The following is a 14,718-nucleotide window of genomic DNA, read 5'->3' as shown; positions in this document are numbered from 1 at the left end:
TAGGAAGCATTAGGAAGGTTGAGAAGCACTGCTCTTTAGCAATCCTATCAGAGTTAATTTAAATTTTTGTCATTTCTCACTTGAAATTTTGTGATTGAATGTACTCTTTTTCTTTGACAATTTCTTTTTAGGATGAAATTTTGAAAGCTGCGGTGATGAAATATGGCAAAAACCAGTGGTCTAGGATTGCCTCACTGCTGCATAGAAAATCAGCAAAGCAGTGCAAAGCCAGATGGTATGTACTGGTTAATAAGTGGAAAACAGAAAATTACCTTAATTATGAGGAGGAAACTGTCAACTTTTGATGCTTATAAAGGAAAGGAGACATGGTGTTATAACAAAAAGTATGGAGTGAGAGATGGGAATTTACTTTTTGACTTAGTGTCAGTTGCTATTTATGTAATCATAGACCAGCCATTTTTCTGTCACCTTTCCCCTGCCCTTGTGTTCTCTCAATTAGGAATATAGTACTTGGCTCTAACTGATGAAGATGGGAGGCTCCATCTAAAAGAGTTACTGTATTAGAGAGCGCTTTGTGAAGTATAAAGTCTACTTCAGGGACAAATGATTCCTGGATTATAGATAAACTGTGTTCTAAAAGTTTATTAGTTGCTGGGGGTTTTTTGTTGTTGTTTAAGTTTTTTTTAGAGATAGTGAATTCTTCTGTCCCTCAGGCTAGAGTACTGGGCACCATCATAGCTCACTGTAACCTTGAACTCCGGGCTTAAGTGATTCTCCTATCTCAGCCTCTTGAGAAGTTAGAACTGTGGCTGCATGTACCATGCCTAATTTTTTAATTTTTATTTTTGCAAAGATGGGGTTTTGCTTATTGGCTGGGTTAGTCTCAGAAGGACTCATAGCTTCAAATGATCCTCCCTGCCTTGGCCTGCCAAAGTGCTGAGGTTACAGGCATGAGCCACTGTGCCTGGCCAAGTTGACTGTGTTAGAATTTACTTTCTCAAAGAAATAAATGATAAATAAAGGTTAACTTTTTAGAAGAGCCCACAGTAATTGAGTTTCTTCATAATAAAGTGAAAATATTATGTATTTGCTACCTTAAAATAAAATGTAAGCCAACACCTACACTTATGGTGTCACCTTTTAAGTCACAGGGTAGTGGATATACTAATACTAAGCTATTTACAGGTGTTCTTAGCATGAGGATCTAGGAGTATACTTTGGATTGTGTAAGAATGGCCTAGTTTCCTAGGCATGTGAATAGGGGAAAGGATCAGAATGTAGAAATTGGATTCTAAAAAGGAAGATGGTTCTTAAGCTGAAGAAGTAGTTCCGATTTCTATTTTCTCTTAGTGGCACTGCTCCTTCTCTAATATTTGGTAGGATTTATGTCCTATTTGCTAGCCTCTCCTCTAGCTTAGTAGACTATATGGAAAAGATGGGATGGGTGGGGCATTAGGAAAGACAGAGGGTGCCATAGTAGTTTTACTTAAATTTCAAAACATAACAAATGAAAGCATATGATGTTGAAAGGCATTTAGTGAATATAAATCAAATGCTTAAAGAAGTAAGCTAAGGTGTTGTGAGAATCAAGCATGAGAAAGTACTATGAAAACTAGAAACTATAAAAATGTGAGATGATGTCTCATTTTCAAATAATTTCAAAACTGCTAATAAACTGTAAAATAAATTAAAGCAAATGATAGTTGAGAAAGAAATACATGATCACAATTCAGCCACATACCTTTTTAAAGCATTACTCATCTTGCATAATTAAAATACTGTAGACTGTGATAAAATGTGGAATATTGAGTGGGATAATTTTAACCATACAGTGAATATTCTATTGTTAAAAAGAATAGCTTTAGTAATTGAAGGATGAGAATGTGTGTTTTTCAGACACAGAATTTAGTCTATCTAATATGTAAGTTGGATACTTTTGCTGGATGACTAATATATAAAATGATATCTTTTTAATAGGTATGAGTGGCTGGATCCAAGTATTAAGAAAACAGAGTGGTCCAGAGAAGAAGAGGAAAAACTCTTGCACTTGGCCAAGTTGATGCCAACTCAGTGGAGGACCATTGCCCCAATCATTGGAAGAACAGCAGCGCAGTGCTTGGAACATTATGAATTTCTTCTGTAAGTGAATCTTCAAAAGCTGCATAAAATATGTGAATGAGGCTGAACATACTTTTAGTCTTTTTTATCTTTAAACTTTTTTGAGATAGAGTCTCGTGTGTCGGTCGAGTACTGTGGCATCATAGCTCGCAGCAGCCTCAAGCTTTTGAGCTCAAGCCATCCTCTTGCCTCAGCCTCCCAAGTAGTTGGGACTACAGGCACCCACCACAACACCTGGCTATTTTTTTTTGTTGCAGTTGTCATTGTTGTCCCGCTGCCTGGTCCAGGTTCGAACTCCCCAGCCTCGTTGTATGTGGCTGACGCCCTACCTGCTGAGCTATGGGCACCGCCATGTCTTTAAACTTTTAATTACAAATGCGAGTAAAGCCAGAGGAGCTAAAGCTGTTCTATTATATATTCCAAATCTTCACTGGTCAATCTAATTATATCTTCTGTTATATATTTTTTAAAAGAACCATTAAAAAAAATTACACAAATAATACATGTTCATTATTGGAAATCTGGGGAAAAAACAATAAAAGAGCAAATAAGTCACCCATAATTATACTACTGAGAATTAACTATTAGGACATTTTGGTTCTTTGCTAATAGTTTTTTTAGCATGCTAAAAATGCATGCTAATAGTATGCATTTTTGATTAGGGGCTGCTTGGATCCTGTTTCATAGTGATTTGAAACATTGAAATTAGTGAATTTTAATGCCATTACTTCCAGATGAAGTAATATAGTAGAAATGCTTTATTTTGTTGAATTCTATACATTGAGTTTTTGGGGGCGGGAAGAGAGTGTTAGAGCTAAGAAAGTTGGTAACGCTAATACTGAATGGTATGACAGTGTGACTAACCCATCTGTGCTTTTTTTCTAGGGATAAAGCTGCCCAAAGAGACAATGAAGAAGAAACAACAGATGATCCACGGAAACTTAAGCCTGGGGAAATAGATCCAAATCCGGAAACAAAACCAGCACGGCCTGATCCAATTGATATGGATGAAGGTAAGTGTATGCGTGTGAGCAGTTTATTTGTTTGGTAACTATAAACTACTCAGGCTTTTTTTCAGTTGTTTAGTTCCTTTCTGAACTCTGAACTTCTCTGATCTTTTAGAATTTCAATTTTATCAGAAATTGTTCTTCGAAGTATCTTTCCAAATGTACTTAGTATTTTTTATTATAGAGTAGTGGCTTTTTTGGGGCAGTGCACCTTTTTCTTCCATTGCAGTGTTGCTTGGCATGTTGGCATGTGCCTGTAGTCCTAGCTGCTTTTCATGGGAGGTTGAAGCAGGAGGATTGTTTAGCCTAGGAATTGGAGGCCAGCCTGAGCAACATAGCAGGACCCTATCTCTTAAAACAAACAAAATAAAAATTAAACAATGTAATAGACTGGGAAGATTTCACAGAGACTAGGGGTGAGCCCTTGAGTATCCTGATTTCTCCTTCCCACTCCATGGAGAGTGGCAACAAATCAGGATATTGGACCTTAGTCCTATTAATTATTTCTTTGACTATAGGCAGGTCCTTTAATCTGTGAGAAGGTAACACTGTAGAACTTTGACACTTATGATGATTGTGTGAGGCATAGAATTAAAAATCAGGGATTGGTTTTTAGAGCCATGTTTATCACTTACTAGCTGTTTGACCTTAGGTAAGTCATATAATCTCTCTGAGCTTTGATTCTCTTTCCTTCTGGATGGGGTATAGTAATATTTACAGGGTTGTTGTGAAGCACTCAATAAATACTTGAGTACTTGAGTTTTTAACCCTTCTCAATTCAATTTTTCTGCCACCTGCATACTCCCCAGCTGTTAATTTATTTTGGGTGGGAAAGAGGTTGGTGGATTACTTATAATTATCCTATAGTTTCAAAAGAGAAAAACATAAATATGAACTCACCTGATGATTTTATTATCTATTTTAGGTTACATAAAATAATTAAAGTGTTTTTGTTTATAATTTTTTTGAGTATGATACTTTTTTTTTGTTGAGACCATGTCTCACTCTTTCGCCCCAGGTAGAGGGCCATGGCGTCAGCCTAGCTCACAGCAACCTCAAACTCCTGGGTTCAAGCCATCCTCTTGCATCAGCCTCTTGTGTAGCTACCACGATGCCCGGCTAATTTTTTCTGTTTTTAGTAGAGGTAGGCTTTTGCCCTTTCTCAGGCTGGTCTTGAACTCCTGAGCTCAAGTGATCCTCCTGTGCTCTCCCAGAGTGCTAGGATTATTTTATAGGTGGTGTGAGCCACCATGCCTGATCACTTCTGATACTTCTTGAAACCATCTCCAGGATGAAGTCCTGGCTTCCTCTTGCATGTCTCACAGTAGAAAATGGTTTCTCTCCTTCTAACTTTCTAATTTCTTCTGCTGCAAACCATGTAGTCCTTTGTTGATTTTGTTTTTTTCATTTTGCATTATAAAATGTGTTTTCCCATTTAGCCTTTTCTCAGTGTCAGAAGATAGTCTTCCCCACTTTCTTGAATTTCTGTTCCTCACATTGCTGACAAGCTGGATAAGGAGATTTGTCCTGTGAGAAAGATGTGTCTGTGCTTTTTCTCTACTCTCCTTATCTGATGAGTGAAGGATATAGCTGTTTATAACAGCACCTTCCATCAACCAGAAGAATAATTTTTCCACCATTTGTAGGACCTTCTAATAAATCTGTAACATCCACAGTGTTGATTAACTCTGTCCACTCTTCCTAAAAACTTTGTATATTCTAAAATAACTGTTGGTTTTTAAAATTGAACAGGCCGCTGCTTCCTATAACCAGTGATCAACTGTGTTCGAGGGCCAAAGAACATCGCTAACCTCTCTGTTGTGGAATGAGAGGCACAACATTTTCATATCACATTGATAGACACATAATTTATATTCCTGGAGTTTTTTCTTTTCCAGATCACTTGGAAAAATCTTCCCTAAAAGCCGCAACTGTTCTTATTATATGTATTTTCATTTTACGCAATTCCAAGCAAGTTGAGGGCTCATATAGAGTGCAACAAAAAAAGTGGCAGATATCTTCCAACATGGGAGTGAAACAAGAAAATCATTATGTTGGACAAGATCTAACATAGGATTGGAAAGGGTATAAAAGTTTGAAGGTAGTGGTTTCCAAAAGCAAACTAGCGAGATTGGCTGCATCTTTGTCACATGGAGAACTTTTTTTTTTTTTTTGGTTGTAGCCATCATTGTTGTTTGGTGGGCCCCGGCTGGATTCGAACCTGCCAGCTCAGGTGTATGTGGCTGGCGCCTTAGCCGCTTGAGCCACAGGCACTGAGCCCATGGAGAACTTTTAAAAGTAAAAGTACCATGGCTTCCCTGAGATGCTGAGTTAACCCTGTAGCAGAAGGATGGGGTGGAGGGAAGGGAATGATCTTGAAATATGAGTTTTATAAAAGTTCCCATGTGATTTCACTCGACAGCCTTAGATAGAAATTGTTTTAAGGCATAAGTAGTGGCATTTATTTTCTATTCTGGAGAGCTGTGAAAAGTGTATTAGATGGGAGAAATAGTTCTGAAGGGAAAAATGTATCAAATGATAGCAGTTTCCTCATAATAGTTTTTATAATATTTCACAACTTGTGCTGTGCCAGTTGATAATGAAGGCTATGATAATGTGGACACTATTTAATGAGTACTTGCTAGATGCTTTATATATTTCATTTTACTTAGCTTTTAACATCTTTGTGAAGTAGGAATCATTATTCCAGTTTTATAGGGAAAGGCATTCAGGGTGGGTAAATAAGGTCATGTAGCTGGTAAGTGGTGTGCCTGATTTTTAACCTAGGTTCTTTGACTCAAAATTCAAGCTATTTCCATTATATTACCACTTATAATGAGTATATTTATGTTTTTTCCCATTGTAAGTATTAGGGTGTATCTTACACACCATGCTTCTTTTGGAGAATAAATAACTTAAAAGTTTTCTCTTTTTTTATGCAGATGAACTTGAGATGCTTTCTGAAGCTAGAGCCCGCCTGGCTAATACTCAGGGAAAGAAGGCCAAGAGGAAAGCAAGAGAGAAACAGCTGGAAGAAGCAAGGTATGTGTGGATATATGCTCTCTAACTTAACAGTCAACACATAATACTTCCGTGATGAGATGTGTGGCAAGCAAGCAATCAGTTCTGCAGCAGACACTAGCTGGGTGCCTTATAATTTGGTTCAATTCTGATACCATCTACCTGGAGATAGCACCAGATCAGGCAGTTTGCAAGCCCCAGGTTAGTTTTTCTGTGCTTCTGAGAAAGTGGCTATCAGTCAAGGTTCTTACAGCTCTTTATTTGGTTTCATTAATTTGCTGGAGTGGCTCCCGGAACTCAGAGAAGCTTACTCACGTTTACCAGTTTATTACAAAGGATATTTTAAAGGATACAAATAAACTATATAGATGAAGAGATATATAGGATGAGGTCTGAAAGAGTCCTGAGCACAGAAGCTTCTGTCCCTGTGGAGTGTGGATGTGCTCTTGTTCACCTTCTTGGCAGCCCTTACATATTTGGCTATCATCAAGTTCTCCAAACCCTGTTCTTTTTTGGGTTTTTATGGGGGCTTCATTCTGTAGGCATGATTGATAAAAGCCTTGGCCATTGGTGATAAACTTTACCTTCAGCCCCTCTCCCCTCCTTGGAGGCAAGAGTGGAGAGCTGAAAGTTCCAACCTTCTGATCATGCTTTGGTCTTTTTCCGATGACCAGCTATAATCCTAAAGCTACCTAGGTGCTGCAAGCCATGAATTATCATACAAAAAGACACAACACTGAAGATTCCAAAGATTTTAGAAGTTCTATGCTAGGAAACAGGGATGAAAAGTACATATTTCACAATGTTCACTATGGTTATCTCCATCCATAGTTCAATAATTTGTCTATGCATCTTTAGAACCAATAAAACTGCATGATTTATCCACTTTGCTGGGTGAAATCATCATCAGAATTGTCCAGTTCTCATTTTGCTAATATTTCTTAGCTTATTTATTACTCTGGAAAAGTCTTATATATTTTTTTAAGCATTCAGAATAGTTATAGAAAAAACAGAAGTAATGTCCAGTTTGCCTGGGTTTTTGGGTTTATTCTGTTGGCATGGGAGAGCTTCATTTGTTATAACCATCTTGGAGTCGGGTCGTTGGAGGACACGCAAGCTTATGTGACTTGCATGACTGCCAGTTAGTTACTCTTCTTGATTGATTTTGGGCAAGCACTGGCTGTGAAACAGGAAACTAGGCTGAACAGAGGGAATTAATGAATAGAAATTTTAGGCTCTTTTAGAAATCATTTGAAAAGTGATATATATTAAGCATTGTCTTTTACCCAGGATTTTCTTCACATCCCCTTCTTTTTTCATTTTGGTTAAGTTCATGATTGATATCATTCCTAATGATCCAGAAACCAAGATGAAGTAGATAAAAGAAACTGTGTAACCACTTACTAGCTCTTGGGATAAGGGCATTGGAATAATCTTCCTAGCCTTACACAATGCTTTTGTGGTCCCCAGGCTGGGTTGGAGATGCTTTGTGACCCGATGACTAGCATTGTGTTAATGGTTTCCCCAGGAATGGTTTTAAAGTGCCAGATCCTGGGATGGAAGAATCTTTCATGCTTGAGTATGCTTCTTGACATAGCTGGCCCACCACTAGCTAGAATAATTACTTATGTGGGAGTATGATCAGCCTGGGATAATAAATAGAAACCAAGAGGATTTTAGCCACTTTTCTATTCTGTTTACTGTTTAATGTAAGGTTGAAAAAAATACACCTTTTCCATTTTTATCCATAGTTGTGTGGACACCAAATTTTTAGAGCCATGTGGATTGGGCCAGGTGTATAGCAAATGCATATGTGAAAAATCTCCCAAGTGTGGCTATTATTGTTTTAAATAAATTATTATAGATACTAAAGTGCCCTATAATTTCCTGTAGATTTTTTTATAGAATCTACAAATTTTTATAAATTATCTTATACATATCTCTTGTAACAGACTGGATTGGCCTGTATGTGAAGCACAGTATAGGGCTATTTACTTTAAATGTTAAATTGCAGATCTATTTTATAACCTAAAGCATTTTTTTTTTTTTTTTTGAGACAGAGCCTCAATCTGTCGCCCTGGGTAGAGTGCTGTGGCATCACAACTCACAGCAACCTCCAACTGCTAGGCTTAAGCGATTCTCTTACCTCAGCCTTCAAGTAGCTGGAACTACAGGAGCCCGTCACAACGCCCAGCAATTTTTTTTTTTTTTTGGTTGTAGTTGTCATTGTTGTTTGTCAGGCCTGGGCTGGATTCGAACCTGTCAGCTCTAGTGTATATAGCTGGTGCCTTAGCCGCTTGATCTACAGGCACCAAGCCTAAAGCATTTTTTAATGGATTACTTTTCCCTTCAGTATTCCTTTGGGGATGTGATTGATATAATGGCATGTGGCTTGGTTGTATACACTTAGCATTGTTTTGTAAAGGTTTTCTAATGTGATTTGAAGTCTTTATTTATATTATTTAAAGAATGAAATTTAACATTTTGAAATATATCTTTCCAAATCTTCTCTCTTTCAATATAGATGTGCATTTATGTGTATAAACCCACTCTTAACATTTATACAGAATTGGATCATACTGTATATACTGTTTATTATTATTATTTTTTTTATTTTATTATTATTATTATTTTTTCTTTTGCAGTTTTTGGCCAGGGCTGGGTTTGAACCCACCACCTCCGGCATATGGGACCGGTGCCCTACTCCTTGAGCCACAGGCGCCGCCCTGTATATACTGTTTTAATGAGAAGTCAGCAGTTATTCTTATTGGGGTTCCCTTATAATTGTTGCATTATTTTTATCTCATTGAAGATTTTTTCTTGTCTTTGACTTTGAACATTTTTAGTTTGATGTGCTTGTTGGTGGATTTTTTAAATCTTAATTGGAGTTTGTTGAGCTTCTTGGATTGTATAGGTTAGTGTTTTTCAATAAATGTGTGATTTCCAGCCATTATGTATTCATGTATGTTATTCTCCTTTTACTTCTCTCTTTTTGGCTCTCCTACTATGCGTATGTTGGTGCATTTAAAGGTGCCTCAAATTTACCAGGGGTTCTGTTTATATTTCTTCATGTGTTCTTTAAATTGCAGTAGTTGATATTGTTCTATTGCTGACTCTTTCTTCTGCCACTTAAAACCTACTGGTTCCCTCTAGTGAAGTTTTCATTTCAGCTTTGTACTTTTCAACTCCAAAATTTCCATTTGGTTCTTTTTATCATTTCTGTCTCTTTACTGATACTATCTATTTGATGCAGCATTGTCATCATACCTTCTTTCTTTAATTATGGTTTTCTTTTGTTCTTAGAACATATAGTGGCTACTTTGAAGTCTTTGTTGAATCTGACATCTGGTTGCTTTGTACAGGCAGTTTCTGTTAGCTCCTTTTTTTCTTAGTGTGTGGATCATTTATTCTTTCCTGGTTTTTTTGCATGTCTTAGAATTTTTTGTTAGAAACTGGACATTTTAGATATATTAGAGCAATTCTGGTTGTCCCATCCTATTGTTGTTTGCTATTTGTTTGATTATTTTAGTGAAGTCTCTTCTCCCCTTCTCTGCCACCAAAATGTGAAGTCTCTGATATTGTTGCTCAAGGAGGCACAGTCTTGGGTATGCCCACAGTCGCCCTGGGATGGCATGGTTTGGGCAGGGCTCTTTGACATCTCTTTCCCTGACTACATTCAAATGTTAAGCTCCACTAATTGCTGGCTATTTGCTGTATTGTTTTCAACAGTGCTTTGGTGCATAAATTGCTCTACAAACTGATCAATTAAATCTGGGCTCCTTTGAAGGGATGGTTCCAAAGATTAGTTTTGAGATTTGTTGACCCCAGGAAGGTTTCTCTCTACTCTCTTCCCTGGTTTCTTTCTGCTAAACTAATAAGCCCACAGTTTTGCTTGTATCTTCAATTAATCTGTTCATTTCTTCCCAGTTGCCTTTTACCACAATTTTCACTGTTTTTGAGACTGCCCTTCAGTTTGAACTTCTCTAGCCTCTATTGCAAATGAAGCCAGTTCCTTTGGGGAGTGATTTAGAGCTCTGTGTTCTAAGCCCTGCTTCCTCCCCAGTGCTCTGACAGTGCTTGTTTCTGAATGACCACCCTGCTTTATGAGCTGAGCTGAGTGCTTGGTGGGGAGTGACTGGCAGGCAGCAGCACCAGGTCTCCTTGTCTTTCCTTTCCCAGTGTGGAGCCCTCATCCACAAGCTGGGGCAAGGGTTCTTAGGGCTTCAGTATTCTCTGTAGTCCTGAGCCTGAGGTAAGATCTCTGTTTGACTGGGAGAAGGAGCCGTACTGCTCGGTCATTCTTGATGGAACTTAGCCTTTCCAGGTAGCAGAGTGAGAAATGCTGATGTCCTGCCCCTCCTGGAATGAAAGCCCTGTGACTGGGACTAGGTGAGGAGAAGGAGCCCTATGTTCTTGGCTGCACTTGTGTGGAGTGGAGTCTCCTTCTCCCTGAGGAGGGAAGGCAGGGAGTGAGTCTTGATTCAAATACAGTAGAGCCTGTGTAATTTGACTACCCAAGGGACTGTAACAAACTGGTCAACATACAGAGGTGGTCAACATAAGAAACTAAACTTGCTATACTAATACATACGTACGTGTGGTGCATGTTTATGAAAATTAGGTCATCTTAAGGAGGTGGTCAATGTAGGGAGACAGGCAACTGTGGAGGTTCTACTATACTATACTCTTGCATTTCTGATTGAATTTAAGTAGACTTTCTTGAATTAATGTTTATATTAAGAATCCCTTTTGGATCCTTTCTAGGGACTTTAATTTTTTTTTTAACTATATAGAATTTCTGTCAGTTTCTCTGGGAAAGGGGCTTACGGAGTTCCTTCTGCTGTCATGTTAGAAGTCACTTATAACTTTTCTTATTAATAAATCGTTAAAATTATAGCATCATGGGAAAATACAAAGAAAAAAGTAAAAATAACCAGATTGAGCAAGAGTGAGACCCCTGTCTCTACAAGAAATGCAAAATTAACTAGGCATTGTAGCACATGCCTGTAGTTCGAGCTACTTGAGAGAATGAGGCAGGACGATTGCTTGAACCCAGAAGTTGGAGGCTGCAGCGAGTTTTGATGATGCTACTGCACTCCAGCTTGGGCAACAGAGCAAGACCTTGTCTTTAAAAAAAAACACAAAAAACCATCATGGAACAATACAAAGAAAAAGTAAAAATTAAATGGAATTCCCCCATCAGTGATTATCATTATTCCTTCACATCTCTCCAGGCATACATTCCCTGGCAGATAACGTATAAAATTTTTACATGTTGCTCTGTAACATATAAACTGTATAACATTTTTTATATAGCAGTATGTTTTCACCTCTTTCCATGTCAGTTAAAGTAGATTTATAGCTTTTTTTTTCTTTTTTGAAAAAAAAAAAAAAGTTTATTGAGGAAAAGAAAGATAGGTTTACAAAGCAAGAGTAAGATATAGGTTTACAAAGTAAGATTTGTTCTCCATAGGCAAAGGTGCCATAAGAAAAAGCTAAAGCAAGAAGTTGTCTTTTTTTCTTTTTCTGTTTTTTTTTTAGGTGTTTTTTATTGCTTATTTGTTTTATACTAGGTAATACATTCACATGGTTCAAAATTCAAAATGTGCAAAATGGACTAACAGTGAAAAGACTTACTCTTAACATTTGACCTGTGGCCTCTTAGTTTTCTTTCCTAGATGACTAATGTGACTTTCTTATGTATCTCTGAAGAAGTTGTTTATGGATATATAAACTAATATGCACCATATACATATTTGTTTTTTGCCCCCCTTTCCACTTATGAATACATTTTGGAAATAATTATTAAAGCAACAATACATCTTGGTGATAACTTCATATCATGACACAAAGAGCTTCTTCATTTTTTACATGGTGATACAGAAATGATCTATTATATCAATTTGCCATAATTTCTTTAACATCACCTTACATTTTGCTATAAAAATAAGCTTATAATAAATTATGCATACTTTTTGCCATTTGCAAGATAAATGACTAGAAGTCGAAATCCCTGGGTAGTTTGTAGGGTGACAGGTATCAGCCCTTTCAGGGATAACTTTTGCTTTTCAGGGGTTATCACTGCTTTCCCCTTTTTGGTGATCTAAACAGCCTCAGCAAGCCATGCTGTGAAGTTGGGTTCCTCACCATGTCAGTCATCAGGAACGCAATGTCCCTGATGTACATCTGTATACTTTTAGCAGCAGAATGCTCTGCCTTGTTCCCATGTGCAGTGAAGAAGGTACAGAGTGCTGAGATACCACCTTCTTGCAGCCCACGCTCCCCCAGGACAGACGCCCACACAACTGTAATGTGCTTGTTCTTGACTTTTTGTCTAAGGACGAAGGCTAAGGTGGGAAGACCTCTCACCAGGTTTGGCAGCTTTTCAAGCACATAAGTGTGCAAGCAGTTAAATACTTGAATGACATAGCTGTATAAAACATTCAATTCCATTGGAATGAACTTGAGAGCCAGAACTGCTGTCCCCATCTCATCTCAGGCTGCTTGGATTGCCAGAGTCTTACTAGGATGTTCAGTTTTTCGTGTCAGATTATCCTCAGTGATGTCCAGTTCTTTATCTATACTTCTAAAGCTTGGAGTTTGTGTTCTACTTTCTGCTCAAGATCCAGCTCCAATGACCCTTCTTTTTCTAGTGTCAAAGGCAAAATTGACAGATTGTCCCTTCATATTTCTCCTTCTTTTTTCTTTAAGAGATGGGTTCTTGCTGTGTTGCCCATGCTGGACTCACACTCGTAGGCTCAAATGATATTCTCACTTCAGTCTCCTGAGTAGCTGCAACTATAGGTGCATGTCATGGTGCTCAGTGGTGACAGAACTGTGACAGAAGTGTTTTCTGTGACACTCCCATGCACATAATAAATACGTATACCTTTTCTCCTGTGCATATTTGTGACTTGGAACCTAAGGGTCCACTTCCAACTGAAAAACAACTCATCATTTTGCTATTGACAAAGTTGAACCAGTTGGGACTAGTTCCATGGCTATGATATGTCCATAGAAACTTCTCAAACTGGCTTCACCATCTGGTAAACTTTTGGAGGCTTCCCCAGACCTCAAGGGCTGGAGTAAAGAGAGCAGATTTATAGCCTTTTTAAAGATTATATTGGTGGATATCAAATATCTTACAGCTCTGTTATAAATTCATTTGATTTCTTATTGATAGATGTTTGGATTGTGTGTAGTTATCCATGATGTTACAAATAGTACTTGGTGAAAAGTCTTGTAGTTAGGTACTTGCTTATGGTCTGATTTATTTCCTTAGGCTAAAGGCTGAGCAGTGAAATTGCTGGCTCAAAAAATGTGAAAATCTTGGCTCGGCGCCCATAGCTCAGTGGGCACCAGTAGGGCACCAGCCACATGCACTGGAGCTGGCGGGTTCTGCTAAACAGAACCTGGCCTGGACCTGTTAAACAATGACAACTGCATCTAAAAAAAATGGCTGGGCATTTTGGCGAGCGCCTGTTGTCCCAGCTACTTGGGAGGCTGAGTGAGGCAGGAGAATCGCTTTAGCCCAGGAGTTTGAGGTTGCTATGAGCTGTGACGCCATTGCACTCTACTGAGAGTGACATACTAAGTCTCTGCCTCAAAAAAAAAAAAAAAAGAAAATCTTTAGGCTTTTAATGTATATTTCCTAATTCTTTTTTGGGAAAGCTGTATCAGTTTACTTTTTTATTACTATTGTGAGAGACTGTCTACTTTTTTACCCTTGTCATTAAAACAGAAAACTTAATGGTAGTTTTCCCATTTAGTTAATTTATATTTAGTAAGTACATTCTCATCCAGAGATAGGATACATGTTTTAGTTACTTCTGGTTTTTCATTTTGTTTTTTTATGTACATATGCATGTACCTGTAAATCAAAACTAGAATTTATATTGGTAGATGATATGATGTGAGGATTTAAATAAATATTTTTTTCCCTAAAAAGCCAGGTGGTTTTTGTTTTTGTTTTTTTGAGACAGAGCTTCAAGCTGTCACCCTGAGTAGAGTGCAGTGGCATCATAGCTCACAGCAACTTCCAACTCCTGGGCTCAAGCGGTTTTCCTGCCTCAGCCTCCCAAGTAGCTGGGACTACAGGTACCCACCACAATGCCCAGTTATTTATTTTTTTTTTTTTTTTGTAGTTTTTGGCTGGGGCTGGGTTCGAACCCACCACCTCCGGCATATGGGGCCAGCGCCCTACTTCTTTGAGCCACAGGCGCCCAATGCCCAGCTGTTTTTGGTTGCAGCCATCTTTGTTGTTTGGCGGCCTGGGCTGGATTCAAACCCGCCAGCTCAGGTGTATGTGGCTGGTGCCTTAGCTGCTTGAGCCACAGGTGCTGAGCCTGGTTTTTTCTTTTCTTGAGATAGTGTCGTTCTCTCAACACAGGTTGGCATGTAGTGGCATGATCATAGCTCTCTGCAGCCACTAACTCCTGGGCTTAAGGGATCCTCCTGCCTCAGCCTCTTCCGTAGCTGGGACTACAGGCATGTGCCACCACGTCTGGCTAATTTTGGTAATTTTTTGCAGAGATGGGGTCTTGCCCTGTTGCCCAGGTTGGTCTCTAACTCCTGGCCTCAAGTGCCTTGGCCTCCCATAGTGCCGGTATTG

General features: G+C 38.4%; 1 protein-coding gene and 1 pseudogene across 1 annotated transcript in view; one reads left to right on the top strand and one right to left on the bottom strand.

Moving 5' to 3' along the window:
- CDC5L (cell division cycle 5 like) overlaps positions 1-14,718 on the top strand; it is a 54,947-nt gene that overhangs the window by 2,881 nt on the left and 37,348 nt on the right. Inside the window, exons 2-5 of the mRNA XM_053602252.1 lie at positions 132-235; positions 1,939-2,100; positions 2,965-3,092; positions 6,029-6,128. Of these exons, the coding sequence (XP_053458227.1) occupies positions 132-235; positions 1,939-2,100; positions 2,965-3,092; positions 6,029-6,128 (494 nt within the window). The remainder of the gene's footprint in view (positions 1-131; positions 236-1,938; positions 2,101-2,964; positions 3,093-6,028; positions 6,129-14,718) is intronic.
- LOC128593776 (single-pass membrane and coiled-coil domain-containing protein 1-like) lies at positions 12,070-12,844 on the bottom strand (annotated as a pseudogene).

Source organism: Nycticebus coucang, chromosome 9 (assembly GCF_027406575.1).
Source record: "Nycticebus coucang isolate mNycCou1 chromosome 9, mNycCou1.pri, whole genome shotgun sequence".
In the NCBI taxonomy this organism is placed as follows: domain Eukaryota; kingdom Metazoa; phylum Chordata; class Mammalia; order Primates; family Lorisidae; genus Nycticebus; species Nycticebus coucang.
Note: the sequence above shows the minus strand (reverse complement) of the source record. Positions and strands in the feature narration are given on the sequence as shown.